Raw genomic sequence first — 17,714 nt, 5'->3', positions numbered from 1 at the left:
AAGTAGTGACTGCACAGCCCGTACCCCACTCAGCCCTGCCACCGGCCAGCGCTGGTGACAGTGAAGCCCTGGCTCCCTGTCCTCAACACCCGGCAGCCACCCAGACCCCTGCTCGGTGCGCCCCTCCGCACCCCTTCCCCGTGCCCTGCGTGCCTTCTCTCTGCGGCCCTGGCGCCCTCTCCCGGCTCTGGTTCCCCGCCCGCCTCGGACTCCTGGTCCGCAGGCATCTGGGGCGCTCCCGGCCCCCGCGGAAACTGCTCCGCCAGGGAATAAACAAGCCGCCTGCCCCGCCGGCCCCGGGAGGAGATGAAAGCCGGGGGGGTCTCTCCTCTGATCATGAAACAGGCTCTGAAAGGGTGCGGGCGTGGGGCCTTATCTACTTCATACTCGGAAATGGTTTTAGAATGAACTGCTAAGATAAGCTTCCTTGGACGTTTCTCGGTGTTGGAGGCTTGCGGGGCGCCGGGCAAGGGTTTGGGGCATTTTGATTTTGGCAACAAACCCGTAAAGACGCACTGAGAGAGAGACCAAGTAAGTTTCAACTGGGCTCAGAGAGCCGCGGGGCGCCCGGTCCCGGGCCAGAGGGGTGGCCAAAGTCAAGGTGCTGACCTATTCACTCCCCACCAATCCAAGGGGGTGGGGGGCAGGAAAGAACGAACCGAGGAGACCCACCAGATTCTCTCCAGTTAGCAGAGCCCCCCAACCCCAAATCCACCACACCCCCGGCTTCCTCAGGGGGATCCGGAACCCCAGGAGCGGCTATATGTGCCTTCCCTGAAATGTAGGTGCAAAACCAAATCAAAGGGGTGAGAAGTCTGGAGAGGGGATTCGAGGTGGGGAGAGGCGGTGACTGGGATGGCAGACAAGAGGGATTCTGGGGGCCGGTAACGTGCTGTTTCTTTATCTGGGTGGTGCTAACACCAGTGTGTTCATTTTGTGAAAGTCTGTAGAGCTGTACGATCAAGATTTGTTCACTTTTCTGCAGAAAGGTTCCACTTCAATAAAATTGATATTAAAAAATTATATGTGTGTGTGTGTATATCATAAATATGTGTACACATACAGAGGCCCGTGGAGGCCAGAGTTTGAAAGGAAAGGGATGCAGGAAAGGGTAGGGGTCCACAGAAAACCCCATCCATTTTCTATCCCTAGTGTCTTGGGGTCTTAAAGAAGAATTCTGGGTGTGTTGCAAAGAGGCCAGGGCCTAGCAACTAAGGCTAAGTTTGGGGGTGGGAGGTAGGGGTGCCGTCTCTACTGAGACCAAAGCTTTTGTGGCCAAATGGTTTCTGAGAGCAATGACAGAGCTACGTAATTTATTTCCACTTTACACACACACAGAGTTTTCTACTTCACTCAAAGCATTTTTAAGAAATACTTTCCCTGAGGTGGGGGGCAGGAGAGAGGGTGTGTGGAATGGATGCTGTTTTGGAAGGCCAGTTGCTTCTCTCAGATTTTTTTGAAGACACTTCCTTCTGATAGACTTTTGCTTTCAGAAAATACTTTAGAAAGAGATCAAAGCACTCTCTCCCCAACCCACTTTCCCAGTGTCTTCAACCCTTACTTCTCTTATCACCCACGCCACTGGGCTCTGACGCTCTGTATACAGAGCAAGGGCAACTGGCTTTGAAGCCCCGGATTAAGCCGGGCCAAATCCTTGCCTCAGAATAACAAACAATACAGGTTCAACAGGAGTTCTCATCAGTAGTTCATTTTTCAAACACAAATTCACTGTCACTAACACAAGCAACATTGAACTCAACAGGCTATGAAGGCTGATAGTGGAGATTTATCTGGTGGCAAAACCATGACCTAGGAGTAGAGCAGTCAGACGGTTAGGAAATTTTCATATTGGGGAGGTTTATATTTAAATTTTGTAGAGCTCACTTTTATCTGTGTTTGGGAGAAAATGCAGTTTCTCACATGTATCAAGCTTGGCGGGGATGTGAGGAAGCAGAGAGGGCTCTGTTCTCTGCAGTTAAGGGCATAAACTCTCTGGGTGCAGGGGCCTAAGAGAGACAGAGACTGGCTAGGGAAGGCTGTGGCCCCATTATATACCTGACATCGGGGGACCCCGAGCGTTCAGAAATTGATGGCTTGAACTGCGGCTGGCATGTTAGTCACCAGCTCAAGTTGTTTGAGAATTCAAAATCACTATCCAATGAAGGGGACCCTTTTTTCCTTTGGCCTTCAGCTCTTCGGGGCTTAAGGCAGAGGCTTGTGACTAAGGACTCATACTGGCTTGAGAACATTCGGGCTCCTTTTCTCCAGCCCCCGCCCCACCCCCACCCCCACCATGCCTCCACGGGCCAACCAGAGAGCAATCACGCCCCTAACCAGCCAGGGTCCCTAGGGCAGAGCAGCAACTCCACCTTGCGCAGGTCCCCATAAACAAGCAGTCAAGGGAATTTCTCAGTTAGGGGCTTGTTCTGGGGGGAGGGGCATCATTGCTTGGCTTGCGTAGACCTGGCAGCTGCCTAACTCTGCTTCTATGGGCAAGGGCCAAATGCCCTCCCTTCTCAGGGGTTGGGTTTATGTTCTCTTGGTTCTCCTCCAGCTCAAGCGGTCTAGGAATCTATGATTCAAGGTTCAGGAGAAATGTCCAGGCCATCTGCTGAGAAATAGAAGTGTCCCAGGAAGTTGATGGTAGAGACACAAAGAAGAGGACAGGGAGAGGCATTGGACAGGACGCTGAAGGGCCACAAGCCCGAGCAAAGCACAGTGCATTCCAAGGCTGCCATGGGAAGGAGGCAGCGGGGAGGAGGGGGACACGGGGTCAGAGCGGTGAAAGTGGTCTCTGAAGCCAGTGGGCAGCTACGCAGGAGAAAAAGGGTGTGTGAGAACCGTGCAGGCAGGGGATAAGGCTAGTGATTTTCCTAAGGACTAGACCTGGTGCAAGGATAACTTTCTGCCAGGGAAAGACTGTGATGAATCCCTAATGGGCCACCATCGTCATGGTCATTTAAAAATTATTATCATCATTCCCTGAGGCCTGCCTCTAAGCCTCTAGGGATGTGCCTCTTCTGTCACTAGGATCAGGCACAAATATCTGCCTGAAGCCCGTCACCTCTGGAAATGTGTGTGTGTGTGTGTGTGCGCGCGCATGTGTGCGCTCGCGTATGTGTGTTGGGGAAGGGAGGGAGGAGGACCCATGCAGGTGCAGGAAACCCCACTGAGGAGAATCACAAATGCCTTGTTTAAAATGGCAGGGGCCACGCATGCCCAAAGAACATGCTGGTTCATTTTCAAGAGACAAGGTTATTTCTGCTGCCTCAAGATGGAAGTTCTGGATCCTTCTCTTCTTTTCTTCTCTACATCCCAGCAGTAACAAGAAATAAATCCCCTCTTCACACCTATAATCCGCTCAACAATTTACCAAGCACTGCTCATAAGGTCCCTGGTTTGAGTCTCACAGTAACTGAAAAAGGAAGGATGGCAGGTAGGTCTGCAGTCACCATCCTGTTTTACCTGACACCTCTGAGCCACAGGAAGCTTGGGGACTAGCCCAAGTGCACACAACTAGGCAGAGGCAGGCCTTGTGACACCTGATCCCCACTGTCCTCAACGACCGTTCCCCCACCAGGTTCCCCAGTGCATCCCAGGTTCCCCATCCCCAAAATGCAGCAAACTCCAGTCCAGACATTTCCTTGTTCCTTCCCCCGATAGAGGCCCTGGGTGGCCCTGCCACCTCCCTGACTTAGGCAAGAGGGCAGCCGAGTGCCCAGACCCCCTCCCCCAACAAAACAAAGGAAAATTTGCAAGGCCTCTCAGTAAGCAGACTGGAAGGACCCAGCAAACTGCCAGCTTTTTGTTTCCTCTGACCCATCATGCCCTAAGCAGTTCAGCAGAGCTCTCTAAAAAGTAGAACAAAACGCTGAGTAAATGCCAGACATTTCTCTAATTATGATGAACAGTATTCGCTAGCATTTATTGTGTGCTTACATGTGCCAGGAGCTGTGCTAAAGGCTTTACATGCAACTGTATAAAGAAAAACCTATTATTTTACAGATGGACATGAGGAAAGGGCATAGACTCTAAAGTACCTGGCCTGAGGGTGGCACAGATGGAAGCAGGTGAGCGGAACGGGTAGCCTGCCCCCACCCCAGGTCTGACTCCCCCTCCCCGGCCCTTGAAGCTTCACCACCTTATTCCTCAGAAAACCCAACTACGGGTCCAGTGTCAGATAAAGGGACATTTTCACACCTAAACTGTACCCCGGGAACCAAAATCCAGTGTGAGTTTGTGGAGGAGGCAGAGTAGGGGGGAGAACGTTTCTGAACCTGAACCTTCCAGCTTCTCCATCTGCAGCCATCTCCCTTCACCTGGTAACCGCTCTCCTTGTGATTCCAACCCCACCCAGGGTGCACCGCCCCAGCGAATCTCTCCATCATGCCCCGTTCTGCATCTTCCTCCTCTTTCCCTCTCCTCCAGGCTCTCTCCCACAGACACCAGCACATTTTAAAGATGGTTCCACTTTATAAATCATCCCTCTCTGGCAGCCACCCGAGGGCTACTCCCCGAACAACACACACACAGGGCCCAACGGTGCCTTCCCCTTGGCCGAGGAGGGTGCTGGCAACTGGCGGAGCGGTGCCCGTGGGATGAGAGGCTTGGGGTTCGAGCTGCCCCGGGAAAAGCAATGGAAATAGGAAAACGTGGTCCCATTACCCTTTCCTCAGTCTGTTGAGGGGCGTCTCCGGGTCCCCAGTCAATACAATCCTGAGAAACCCAGCAGCTCCCCAAAAGGAGGAGGACAAAGCAGCCCCCCAGGGGCCAAAAGTGCTGGAGCGGGGACCTCCAGCAACGCGACCCTGTTTGCGTTTCATTTGCATATCACTGCCCCTCCCCTCCCTCCATCCCGTGCCTCTCGATTGTGGTGTAGCCCCCCGCGGGCTTCCGAGGTCAGTTCTGATGCTGTGGCGGGACTTGGAGCTAAGGCCAGAATGGCGAAGGGGACTCCAGTCGCCCCCTGGGCTGAAGACCGAGAGGACTGCTGAGGGAGCCCCTGGGGCTCCCCACTGCCCCCATCCGTCATCCCCACCCCCGAAGTAAAACCAGCGCTGACCTGCCCGCCTTGGTGATGATCATCTCGGTGCCCGCCTCGTGAAACTTCTTCCAGAGCTCCTTCTCATGCAGGCCCACCTTGATGTTCTCGATAGTCTAGGGATGGGAGAGAGGGAACTTGTGTCGCCCTGCCCACGGCTCCACGCGGAGCCATCAGAAAGGGGAACACAGACCCAAGGGACCATGCAGGACACTGCCAGCCCCAGGTGCCCACGCCTCGAGATGTCGTTTCAAAAAATTATTCTGTACCACTGGTGAATTTTTAAAAATTTAATCAGTGGCTGAAATCCCCTTCTTCGGAGCTGCATCTACAGACGGGCCCGCAGAGGACACACTAACCGACCGTGCCAGGGTAGATGACACACTCTTGCACAAACATAAACACTGCACGTGGCCCGACATAGCCACAGGCTTGCAGGCAGACACACCAACACAGGATGGGCACACACACCCTCGGCCAGAGGCGCGCACCCGCAAACACCTCCTGCGGACCCGCACAGGCAGAGGGCGTGCACATGGTCACGGTGGTGTCCCCTAGGCCTCGGAGCTCGGCGGCGGCTCCCGCAAGCACCCGGCCAGGGGCTACTCACCCCGCCTGGTCCCAGGCTTTTGTCCCCGCCCTCTCAGGGTCGTCGGAGCTGGACTGTTTTCCTGGGCTCGCTCCGGCGCGGGCTCCCCTCCCCGGCCTGTCTCAGAGCAGCCTCAAGGGCTCGAGGTGGAGGAAGGACGAAGGGCAGAAGGCGAGCCCTGCCCAGGGGAGGGCGAACAGGCAGACAGTCCTGCCCGCAGTGGGGCGGTTGACAGACACAGGCGGCCCTGCAGACAAACCGACGCCCGACCTCCACCCGACGGCCTGCCCGGCCCGGCCCTACCTGCTCGGCGGCGGCAGCGGTGGCGATGTTGGCGCCGGGGCCCGGGGGGCTGCCAAGCGCGGCTCCGCTGAGGCCCGGCGCGGCCAGCGCGGGCTCGGGGGCGTTGGCGGCGTTGGCGGCGCTGGCCTCGCCGAGCACCGAGCCCGGGGCCCGGAAGGCCTCCTCGCTCTCCGACAGGCCCTTATCCTGCAGCATCTCCTGTGGGCACAGCACACGCGAGTCATATGCCCATGTCCACACGCGCCCGAGACCCGGCAGCCCTGGAGCCGAGCCGCGGGTGGCGGTGGGGGGTGCTTCGGGCACTGCTGGGAGGCCGCCCTGATGCACGTGGACCCCGCCCCCTCCCGAGCTGGAGGAGGGAGAATAGCGCGGTCAGGACCCTCGCCTCCTCCCTCTGCGTCTGGACCTGGGAGGGTTTGTGTGCGGTTCCAGGTCCTCCTGTCCTGGGTGTGGGGCTGTGTGACGAGTAGGTCTGGGGGAAGGACCGCCCTCTCAGCATTGCCCCAGCTGCACCCCCAGTGCGTCCTCCTGCTGGGCTCCAGTGGACCCTGGAGCCTGAAGTCTGGGTCTTTCTCGTCTGTTCCTAATAACTGGGGTCCAGGCTCACTCTTGGCCCAGGGCAGCCAGGACACCTTCTGGGTAGGGAGGAGAGGAGAGTCAGCCCAGGAGGGCAGGGCCTGGGCTCCCAGGGCTCCACAGTGGCAGAGAGGGCCTTCGACTGAGCGGCCTCTCAGGCTCCTGGTCACTCATCTGCCCAAACGCACTCCCTCAGACAGCAGTCAGGTAGAGGCTTCCTGAACCAAAGGTTTTCCTTCCTGTACGTTCCCACTCCCTCAGATGCCTGTGTGGCACCCACGCAGGCACCCACGTCCTCACACACAGACACAGCACCTTCTCATAGCCTACAAGTCACCCAAGTAGCCACATTTTCCTAGGGCCACTCTGATTCAGGCCCCGAACTCAGCCAGGGGCCACCCCAGCCTTGCCCTCACATGCACACTGGCTGGCTCACTCACTCACACTTTAGATTTTAGCTTCAAAGGGCTCTGCTTTGAGGCAAAGGACTCAGACCCTTCCCAGCTAAGGACCAGGCCAGTTGAGTCCAGTTGACAGGCACAGCCTAGTCCTGCCCCAGGGCACAGCTACCCTTCCCCAAGCGACTAGGACTATTCACACGCCTGCTCATGTGCCTGCTTCCTTCTGGAAGCTGGTCCTGGGATATCAGGATGAGAGTCCCGCCTGCAAGGACCTGCCTGTCCTGCCTCATCGTGGGTGCAACCCTGCGTTATCCCTGCTTCTCCTTTCCACCTCCTAGCTCTTCTCCCTTCATGTGGATCTGGGCAAGTTCTGGGGAGGCTTTCTAAATGTCTGCCTGCCTTTCTTGCAGCTGAATGTTCCCTCTTTCTCCCCCTATCTTCTTTCTGTCCTCTCCTGGCTCTCCCTGGGCATTCCAAGGCCCAGGTCCCTCACCACTGGCCTCCCATCCCAGGCCTAGACATGGGCTCCCAGGGCCTCACAAAGTAAACAAGCCAAGTGCAACCGAGGAGATAAAAAGGGGCCGGGGCCAGTTGGGGCTGGGAAAAGCCCATAAAGATAAGGCTGACAGGCGGGTCGGTCCTCCAGCCACAGGCACTGAGGAGGAAGACTCGCCGGGCATGGCCAATGCCAGCACCGGCCTTGGGCCACATGCGGGTTCCGGGGCCGAGCCTGGAAACCCAGGAGACCCCAGGCAAGGGGACATTGTGCAACGGGGGTAGTTGTGCGCTCTGGCCCAACGCGCTGGTTCCAACTATATCTGGGGTCAGCCGGGATGGGCACCCGCAATCCGCTGGTCCAGATGCTGCGGCCCGCGGGGCCAGGAGGGGCCGCCTGGCCTGATGCTGTCTTGGCCACTAGGTCCTCTGCGGACACTTGTCACACCCGGAGCTGTGCAGCGGCTCCCCGCGACTTGCGCCGCGCGCTCTCAGTCCTGCCCGGTGCTGAGCACATCCGCGGCCGGCGTCCACTGACGCCAGTCCCACCGCTACCACGCGGGACAAGGGCTGCGTTGGGCTTTCATTCCCCAACTCGAGGTTCGCCTCTTCCTTTTCTCTCCGCCACGCAGCCACATCCCGACATCGCGAAGATTCGCCTTCGCTGGAGCTCCCCGCTCGTTCCTTTTTCTTCCCGCCCGGCACGGCCATCCCCGCTGTCCGGTCCCGTCGGACCCCGAGCCCCGGCGCGCTGGGACGCCAATAGAGCGGGTCCCGCACCAGCCGGGGTGCGCGGCCCGCGCTCGCCCTTCTTCTGGAGCCCTCGGCGGACGCGGCCGGCCGGCTCCGCGCCCTGTGCGCTCGGGTCCGTCACTTTCAGTTGACTCGTTTTTTTAAGAAGAACAGCATTTTTCTTTTCATTTCTAGATTACTGGTGATACTTTTCTCGCACTGGGGGAATTGTTAATTTTTTATACTATTTTAATTATCTCTATTATCAGAGTAGTATTCTGGTCAATTCAATAACATTAAGACTACTTATTCTATCACACAAGCTATTAGTACATGTTATTTTTAATACTGTATGGTTTAAGTACTGGTTTGATTTGTTAATTCATCATTATCAAATATGTTGTTATTGCTTTCCTGTCACTGCTCCATCATTCTAGGGCCTCCTGGCACATTCGTAATACTATTACTAAAACCTAGGCAATTATTAAATATAGTCTTCCAATAGGTCATGTTAATCTCTCATTATTTTTATTTTTACTCTGTATCCCTGAAATGTTTCCGTGCTGCCTCCTCAGTCTCTGTACTTTGTCACAGTTTCAGTAATTTATTTACCATAACTTGTAGTATTATTGTTCTCAATATTCACATTCATTTCCTTCATGTCCTTATAATACTTCTCGTTATTTTACCATTATTTGTTTTGTTAGGATTGTTCATAATACTCCAGGTATTCTTCATCACATCGTTACAATATCTTGTTACTTTGTCATTATTTGTAATGTTATGGATCTTAATTCGCTACTTATTTTTCAATGCATCATTACTTCTTGTTACTTTGTCATAATTTGTAATATTGTTGTAGCTCTTAATACTCTGTTTTCTCATCACATTGGTACAATACTTATTACTCTACCATTATTTATAATGTTGTTGGGACTATTAAAACCTTGGTCATAAATTGTCATATTACTCCAGTAATTCTTGTTGCTGTCTTTATTTATATTACTACTGTTCTTAAGATTTTGGTTAACATTTATTTTAATAATTCACTATAGTATCAATAATAAATTATATGATAGTATTCTGTCAATACTACTAATATTAGTATTTCCCTTATTAGTGTTTTCATTGTTCACCTTTTTCCTACAGTTTTATCATTTTTACACTGTTACTATTTCTTATTCTATTGATTTTAATACAATAGTTCTTATCACATTGTTCCATCACTTTGTCTATGATTCTCTCAAATTTGTGATTACAATTTTCACTTGGTTTTGAGAGTGACTGTTATTTTATTGTTGTTTTAAAGTCCGAGTACTGTATTAGTTATGCCGCTTAGCCCTGCTTTTTGGGTAATTGCTCATATTTTGATAATTCTTGATCATGGATCATTATTTATATAGTATGCTCCTTGCTTTAATTTTGACGACCCTGTTGCATCAAAGGCACTGTAGTCCAGTGTTCTGATCACGAACATTTCCACATCGATATTCGCCAAGTACCTGGGCCCTCCTCCTTGGCCTTTCTTATTCTTCAAACACCAATTTCAAGGCCACCGCTCCACTTGTCTCGTCCTAACCTTGTTCCTTTGGCGCTGGCGCTGTCGTTTCTATGTTCTTGGGCCCTTAGACCCAATTCGTCCGGTTACTAGGAGGAGAGAAGGGCTCGAGCTCCGACCGCTGGGAGTCGGGCGAGGCGGCAGCCGGATTAGAAACTCTTCTCGCCGCCCTCTTGCCGCCTTGACTGTCCCCGAGGTTCTTACCCAGGTCCTGTTACTCTCCCCCTTTCCAGCTCATCCTCCCTGGTTTCGGGGTTGCCCCTCTCCCGCACTCCCGACTCACCCCCACCCACGCCGGGACCCTCACTCACCCTAACTGCGCTGCCGCATGCGTTGGCGCCTGCGGCCCGAGGTCCGCTGCAGGCTCGGGTCCGAGGAGCCCGGGTCAGCCGGGACTCCGACTCGGGGCAGCTGGGTCAGGGTTCCGCTGCCCGCCGCGCCCTCGTGGCCGGACACATCCCGGTTCTGGAGCGGGCCCTTGATCTCCGAGGCTGCACTTTGGGGCCTCAGCTCCCTCCTCCTCCCTCCCTCCCTCCCTCCGGGGCCGCACCCCCCTCCCCGCGCTGACGTCGCTGCTGTCAATCAGTCCGCGCCCGCCGCCCCCCGGGGAGGGGGCTCGAGGGTCCCCTGGCTCCATGGTCCGGGGACCCCGAGCTCGGAGTGGGCTGCCGCTCCACCAGCGCGCGGCCCGGTGCCCTCTCCGCGGCCCTCGGGCCCCGCCGGCCGGCTCGGGGTGGGAGCCCGCATGGTTTAGATTAGAGGGCGGGGGAAGAGAGGGCGAGCGGCCTGGCGGCGCCGCGCGGCTCCCACCCGAGGCTCGACAACCGGAACGGCCGGCCAGGGGCGGCGGCGCAGCCCGCACCCTGGGGCGCCGCACGCCGGGCCGGCGGGGCCGGGGCCCACTTCCAGACGGCCGCCCTCCGCCGAGCCGCAGGCCGCGGGGCCCGCCTGCCCGCACGCACCGCGGTCCGAGCCCGCTCCCGGCTGTGCCCGCTTTATTCGTGAGCCCGCTCGGCGGCCACAGCGCACACGCGCCCCACCGCCCCGCACGGCGGCTCCCGACCTTGCCCGCCTCACATTCTCACACCTCCGCGCGCCGGCCCGCGCTCGCTCCTGCTGTCGGGTTCCGGGCCCTCTCGCGACAGCCGGGCCGGGCCTCGTCTGGGACCGACTCCGCTGCTCACCGGCCCGCGCTCGTACGGGCCCAGCGGGCAGCGGGCGCTGGAGTCGACCGCGGGGGTCACGGGTTAGGGCAGGCCCTGCGTGCGCTAGGGCGGGGAGGAGGCCGGCGGTCCGGCCTGGAGCGGCGGCGGCGGCGGCGGCGGCGGCGGCGGCGGCGGCGGCGGCGGCGGCGGCGGCGGCGGCGGCGGCGGCGGCGGCGGCGGCGGCGGCGGCGGCGGCGGCGGCGGCGGCGGCGGCGGCGGCGGCGGCGGCGGCGGCGGCGGCGGCGGCGGCGGCGGCGGCGGCGGCGGCGGCGGCGGCGGCGGCGGCGGCGGCGGGGAGGTGCGGCGCCGGCCTGAATCCGAGCCCAGGCCCAGGCTCCGAGGTGCCAAGGCTTGGCAGAGCCTCTTGGGGAAACTGCGGACCAGGGCCAGGACTCTGCCAGCAGCTCCCCGAGATCTCGGAGGGCTGAAGAGGAAGCCCAGTGCCTGCTCCAGTCTAGGAAGCCCAGGCGGCTTCGCACTGAGCCAGACAGCCAAGGTGCCTCCGAAAGTGAGTGCCCCTCAGCCACCTGGACCTCCCGGTCCGGCCTCTGATTCCCTCTGTCTCACTTATCTCTTTTTCTCTGTGTCTGACTCTACCTCACCACAGGCTCCTGCAGCTGCACAGGCACACAGACCCATGTGGACCTCAGCCCATGCCCAAGGCTCACAGCCTGTAACATGCCCAGAACACTGGGGCCAGGATAGGTCTGCCTGCTCACCCATCTGCAAAGGCCCCAGAGTCCTCTGTCAATAGGATTCCCAGATTAGCCCCTCACTTCTCAGCATGGGCTGTATCCCTGCCTCCATGGTGTCCCAGCCTCTCCAATCAGCCTCTGTTCCTTTCCAGATTCTGACCTCAAAATCAGATCGACGGGAACAGGACAGGGAAAATCCTGGATGGCTCTGTCCCTTTTATAATGCTAGGAAATGGAAAGCCAGAATCAGTCCTTTCCCCAGAACCCTGCACACAAAGGGGGAAGCAGAACACCACCTCAGAAAAGCCAGCTGCTGCTGTCAGGAGCCTGTAACCCAGCTCCACAAGGGCCCACTGCTCAAGAATCTTCATCTCCCCCAGCAGTACCAGATCCCACTGCCTCATCTTCCCTTCATGACTTGTCTCATGGAGTCCCAAACCAGGAAGGGGAAGTAAGGTCTAAGAGGGGTGGAGAAGCTGAATCCTCCCCCAATCCTGCCTCCTCCTGGTGTGGAGAAAGGGAAGGCCCTGGTGTTTCAGGAGACGCCTGGGGAGTCATGTTTCCTGTGTTAGGGAGAACTGGATGACATGCCCACTTCTGCGCCCAAGCCCCCTCCCATGCCCTCTCCAACAGCCTGGAGGGAAATCCCTTGCAAGTAAATAGCGTACAGACCAACCAACTACTGTGTGGAATGGTGAACAGGGAGGGCAGTGAATCACCAGTTACCATGGGAAAACTAGACTTAGGCCAGACTCTGGAAAGAGTTTGATGACAGCCACTGGAGGAAGTTCATAATAAGACCATCTAAGGTAGCTCTTTAAAAAAACTAGAGTGGAAACCTCCTATGAGTGCAAGGCTTTCTGGAGACTCATGAGAGATAATCCAAATCAAAACTGACAGTTCATGATGATGTGGAGAAATGCGATATTGAAGAGACAGGCAAGGTTTGGGTGATGAAAAGGAAGGGGTGGGGGGGCTTCCCTGGTGGCGCAGTGGTTGAGAATCCGCCTGCCAATGCAGGGGACACAGGTTCGATCCCTGGTCCAGGAAGATCCTACATGCCGCGGAGCAACTAAGCCCGTGCGCCACAACTACTGAGCCTGCATGTCGCAACTACTGAAGCCCGTGCACCTAGAGGCTGCGCTCCACAACGAGAGAAGTCACCGCGATGAGAAGCCCGCGCACTACAACAGAGAGTAGCCCCTGCTCGCCGCAACTAGAGAAAGCCTGCGCGCAGCAACGAAGACCCAACACAGCCAAAAGTAAGTAAATAAAATAAATAAAAAAATAAGAAAAGGAAGGGGCAAACCAGCCAGCAATTGAGCAAGAAAAGAGGGGAGGTTATGTACACAAATTCTCCATTAGTAGGATGGAATACATTATTTTGTTGATTCTAAGACACACATTTTTCGCATTTTGACATCTCTGAAATTAGGATGCATCTTAACATCAATGGTGTGTCATAGTTTAAGTAGCAGGGTTTTTTTTTCTTAGTGGTACATAAAATAATAGAATAGCATACAATTGATGAAGTATAGTATTTGCTGATAAATGGCCTGTGGCGAAAGGGAAAAGACCAATTTTTCCCCCAAGACTTATTTGAGGAGTTCAAAGTACAAAAACTCTCCTCAACTAGCTAAGTAAATAGTTGACCATAACCAAGCATCTATCACACCAACTTGGGTTGCTTAGGGGAAAGGTCTCAGATTTGGTGTAGACTGGCCTTGGTTTTGAAATCTGGTTCTGAAATCTTAGCAGCTGTATGACCTTGAGCAAGTCCCTTGACACCTACATAAAATGGGGATAATCGCACCAACCTACTAGCTATTTGTGAGATTTGGCTAAGTCAATACATGTAAATGCCTGGCATGTGGTAGGTAGATAATAAAGGTTAGTTCCCAAGTATTTTTTAAAATTAATTTTACCCCACCTCTTTCCCAAAAAGGCTTGAGGTGGTTTATAACCAAAATAAGCTAATAAAAATACAAGTAGAAAGACAAAGTAGGGTCAAGGAAAAAGGAGAAAGAATATATGCTATCGCTAAGTGTTGACAAAGTTGCTATAATTGAGAGAGAAATCTGGCTTACTAGCAACAGGGCAAAATGGTAGTTCTCCATTTCAGAAATGTGGAAACACTATTTCCTTGGTGAAGGATGGGGGGAAAAACTTTACTCTGGCCCTAAATTTTAAAGTAGCTTCTCATGTAAATGTTATTCTTATATCTTTACAGTGTTTTATCATTTACAAGGTTCATAGCTACTGTCTCAGTTGATGCGGTATTAACTCCGTTTTATCTCCATTTTATGGATTCATTCACCCAAAGAAATATTTATCAAGTACTTACTATGTGCCAGACACATAAACAAGAGGAAAGGCCAACTAACCATTCTGTTAATTAGTTAGCCAGCTGATTAGCTAACCAGTTACTAACTGCAAATTCACTAACAAATGACCTACAAATGTACTAATTAATCACCTATATAATCAGTTCCAAAGGGAGCAGGGGCTACAGGATAAGCTAGAGAATCCCAGTCAGTACAATAAGGTGGCTTGTCCAGAACCCAGGGTGGGTTTGGTTGAAGATGATTACTTGAGTTGGCACCATACTGTAGTAAAAAGCAATTACATTTTTTTTTTAAATCCTAGGTTTTTGGAGAATTTAATAAATACCAATGTCAAGCCCCAACCCAGTCAGAATCTCTGAGAATAGAGCCGAGGTTGAGAACCACTGTTCTGTGCCAATCATGGAAATCCTGTTCCATGCTCTCATAGACTCCCTTCCTTGTAACTAGGAGTGGTCATGTGACCCAGTGTTGGCCAATGAGGCCTAAGCAAAAGACTGGAGAGGAGAAAGGATGTGGAGAATTTTTTGCTTTCTTGAAAAAGGGGAAGACATAGTCTTCTTTTCCCCTGTGGATGAGATCCTTGGAGTTCTCACTCTCTAGAGACCTTGAGGCAAGAAAGATAAAGGCCAATATGCTAAGGATATCAGAGCAAAAAGAAAGAGTCTGGGTTCCTGATGGCATCACTGAGCAGGTAAACCTGCTCTTGTAATGTGAGAAGAAATAAACCCTATTTCTTTACATCGTTAGTCTGAGTCTCTGTTATTTACAGTCTTACTCCTGAGGCATATGCAAAGGTCCAGCTCAGTGCTGAGTGAGTCCTTGGGCATTTCATAGTGAAAGATACATATCTTAGTGTCCATATGTGTTCTTATGCACGTGCACATACCTTCTCATTCAAATCCAGGAAAGAACATCCCTCCACACTGCCTTCCCATGTTATTCTATGTGTGCTATAATCTAAGGCCTGGGATCCTTAGTAAGTCCCCCAAAGAGGAAAGATGGGTGAGGCAGCAGGGAATTCACCTGTCCCCTGTGGCTTTATTGTTACCCACTAACCCCAAATCTTGGTTCCAGATTCCCCAGCCCACATCCCGTTGAGATTATCAAACTCAGGACAGCTGGAGTTGGGGCAGGAGCTTGAGCTCACTCTGGAAATTGGAGGATTGACTAAGGAGAATGGGTAGTGGGTGGCAGCTACTGCTGCAGGTGCTTCCCCTCTTGCCACACGTGCAGCTCTGCACACCTGACCTCTCACCCTGGCCTCCCAGGCCTTCTCCCCCAAAGAGAATTAGGAAACTTCCAGTTAGAAGGAACTGAGGACTGGGCTGGCCTGATCCTGGACCTGGGTGAGGTAAGCTGGTCTGAGCCCCTCCTCAGGACTGAGGACAGGGGCGGTGATTCACCAGTAACACAGGTGGATTCCTACTATAACTCTCACTTGAGGAACTACAGGGATAAGGAATGAATAATCACATCTGGGTTTTGCACAGTCACAGGTAGCAATATAGACCTTCTGTTCCAGAGTCCTTATCAGTAGGTGGATTCACTGTAGACGATCACACTTTCTTCCCCATTACACTATATGCTCCTGAATTGCCACTTCCTTCCATTTCCTCCAGTAAGACTTCTCTGAAATACACATTTATTTTACAGTCTGTCCGAGGAAGGTGTATCCGCTAGGGTTGTGTTAGGTTAAAAACAAAATCCTAAGTCAGAGAAATTATTTAATGTTTCAATCCCCTCTGCCCCTTCTTTCCTCCTCTTTCTCCCTTCCATTCTTCCTAAGCATAGATTATCCAAAACTGGCTTTTAATTTGGGCCCTCAAGGATTTCTTTGAACCAGGGGCTGAAACAAATTAGAATTCAAGAATGAAAATATGTGCACTATTAGAAAGCCCTTGGAATTTGAAGTTTAAAAGCCTGAATTCTGGTCCTCAACATGCTGTTTATAGAGGGACCTAGAGCAAAATCTGCTTTAAGCCTATTTCCTCATCTGTAAAATGAATTTAATAATAACAGCCACCTTACAGGGTAGAAGAAAGCATGAAGTGATATCACATAGATAAAAGTGCTTCCTGAGAAAAAGAAAAAAAAAAGTGCTTCCTGGCTTCCACCCCTCTTGCTGCAGTTGGTCCATTTTCTGCTTCTAAGCAATCAGAGGCATACCCCTGCTGTTAACTGGTCAGACCTCCATACTAAGTTTCCATTCCCTCACCCAAAGCTGGGCGGATGGAGCTGCCCAAGGAGCCCTGGGCTCAGGCGCCATGCCAACACTGGCATGAACAGGGCACAGACCCCAGCCTGTGTGTTCCCGGGACGTAGTGCCCCTGACTGTGGCTCTTCTAGAATTCAACAAGACCTTGTTGAAGGCTGGGGTCTGTGCCCTGTTCAGTGAAGGCTGGAAGAAGTCCAGAGGCCCGACCCCCACGTCCCTGCATTTTCTGAAGTTTCTCCTTTGAACACATTCCTTTATTTATTGGGACTCATTTAACCTCAGCCATATCATTTATTTGGTAACTGTCACTCAGCCTGCTCTGGCATTAACCTCATAATCCTATTGATTTTCTCCAAGCTAGTTGGGGGCCTTCTCTACTTCTCCTTGGGCCAGCTGGGGCTGATTCCCAGTTCCGGTCATTACCGAGAAAGAGGCCCCAGACGGGTAAGGACCTGCCTGGAGGACCATCTGGGGGTTCCTTGTTTCCACCTTGGCCCTTCGAGGCTGCGAGAGACAAGATTGATGAGGCCCTGGTTGCTTAAGCGTGAGGTAAGGCGGCTGAGCGCTCACCTACACCACAAGGAGTTCCCTGACTGGCTACTGAGGCCGTCTTTCAGCACAAAAGACCTGCGCTTCACCAATCGCAGTTTCGCTTGGCCAGGAACCCCGCCTCTGTCCGCCATCTTGGATTCCGGAGGGCCCAATCACTGCGGGGGAAGCAGGGAGGGTGGGGCCGAATCTGCAGCTCGCACCGAAGTGGCCACAGGCTTGTGCCTTCTTGCCATCTGCAGCCCGAGTCTGGCCCCTCACAAGCTGCGGCTGCAGCTCCCAGACACCACCCCTGCCCGTCGCCAAGGGATTAGTGTCCGTCTGTCGTTTGGGACAGCCTTGGTGGGGGTTGTCCCAGACCAGGGCCTCCCCTTCGCCATTCCCCAGGACCACTCTCTCAAGAATCCAGCTTGGGCAGAAGGGATTGTGTTAGGGGGTCCAACAGCCTGGGGTGCTGTCTCTCCCAGAGCTGAGTGGGGTGACGGGAGTCCCCTTCCCCACCAGGCTTGAGCCACATGTGCTGGGAAGTTCATTTCCCCTTGTTCTGCAGAACGGGCTCAGGGATTGACCCCAGGAGTGACCCCAGTGTCAGGAGGTATTAATGATCTCCATACGGGCAATAAACAGGCAGACCGGCTGGCTTGGTGTGGAGGTGCCCTGGAATGGGGCCGCCTCATTAGCCTCACATATGCTGGAGGGTAGAGGCTTGATTAGCGAGGGCTCCCTCATCTGTCTCTCCTCCCCCAAACATCCTCGAGCTCCATGGGTACGTGGTTGGAGACACTGGAGACCTCCGGCTGGTTTCTCAAGAGGCAGCCTCTTCAGGTGTCCGCTCAGCCATTTGTCCACTTCTAACAGGACTTCCAGCTTGCTCCTGATAAAGTCTCCCTTGTTTTTAAAAGCCTGCAAAGGCCAAATCCATGCATTCTGAGTCACCTCACTTTTTTGTCTACAAGAACCCAGGAACAAGAAGACCTTCCTCTTCTATAACTTAAATCTCTCCAAGCCCT

General features: G+C 53.8%; 1 protein-coding gene across 1 annotated transcript in view; it reads right to left on the bottom strand.

The window, feature by feature from the left end:
• Positions 1-10,187, bottom strand: part of TBX4 (T-box transcription factor 4) — a 30,298-nt gene extending 20,111 nt beyond the window's left edge. Inside the window, exons 1-3 of the mRNA XM_004271736.3 lie at positions 10,007-10,187; positions 5,934-6,131; positions 5,063-5,157 (exon numbers count right to left, since the gene is read on the bottom strand). Coding sequence (XP_004271784.1) covers positions 5,063-5,157; positions 5,934-6,128 — 290 coding nt within the window. The 5' untranslated portion in view covers positions 6,129-6,131; positions 10,007-10,187. The remainder of the gene's footprint in view (positions 1-5,062; positions 5,158-5,933; positions 6,132-10,006) is intronic.
• Between the last annotated feature and the right edge of the window lie 7,527 nt (positions 10,188-17,714).

This window comes from Orcinus orca, chromosome 19 (assembly GCF_937001465.1).
Source record: "Orcinus orca chromosome 19, mOrcOrc1.1, whole genome shotgun sequence".
Taxonomy (NCBI): Eukaryota; Metazoa; Chordata; class Mammalia; order Artiodactyla; family Delphinidae; genus Orcinus; species Orcinus orca.
This window is presented reverse-complemented; position numbering and strand designations above follow the sequence as displayed.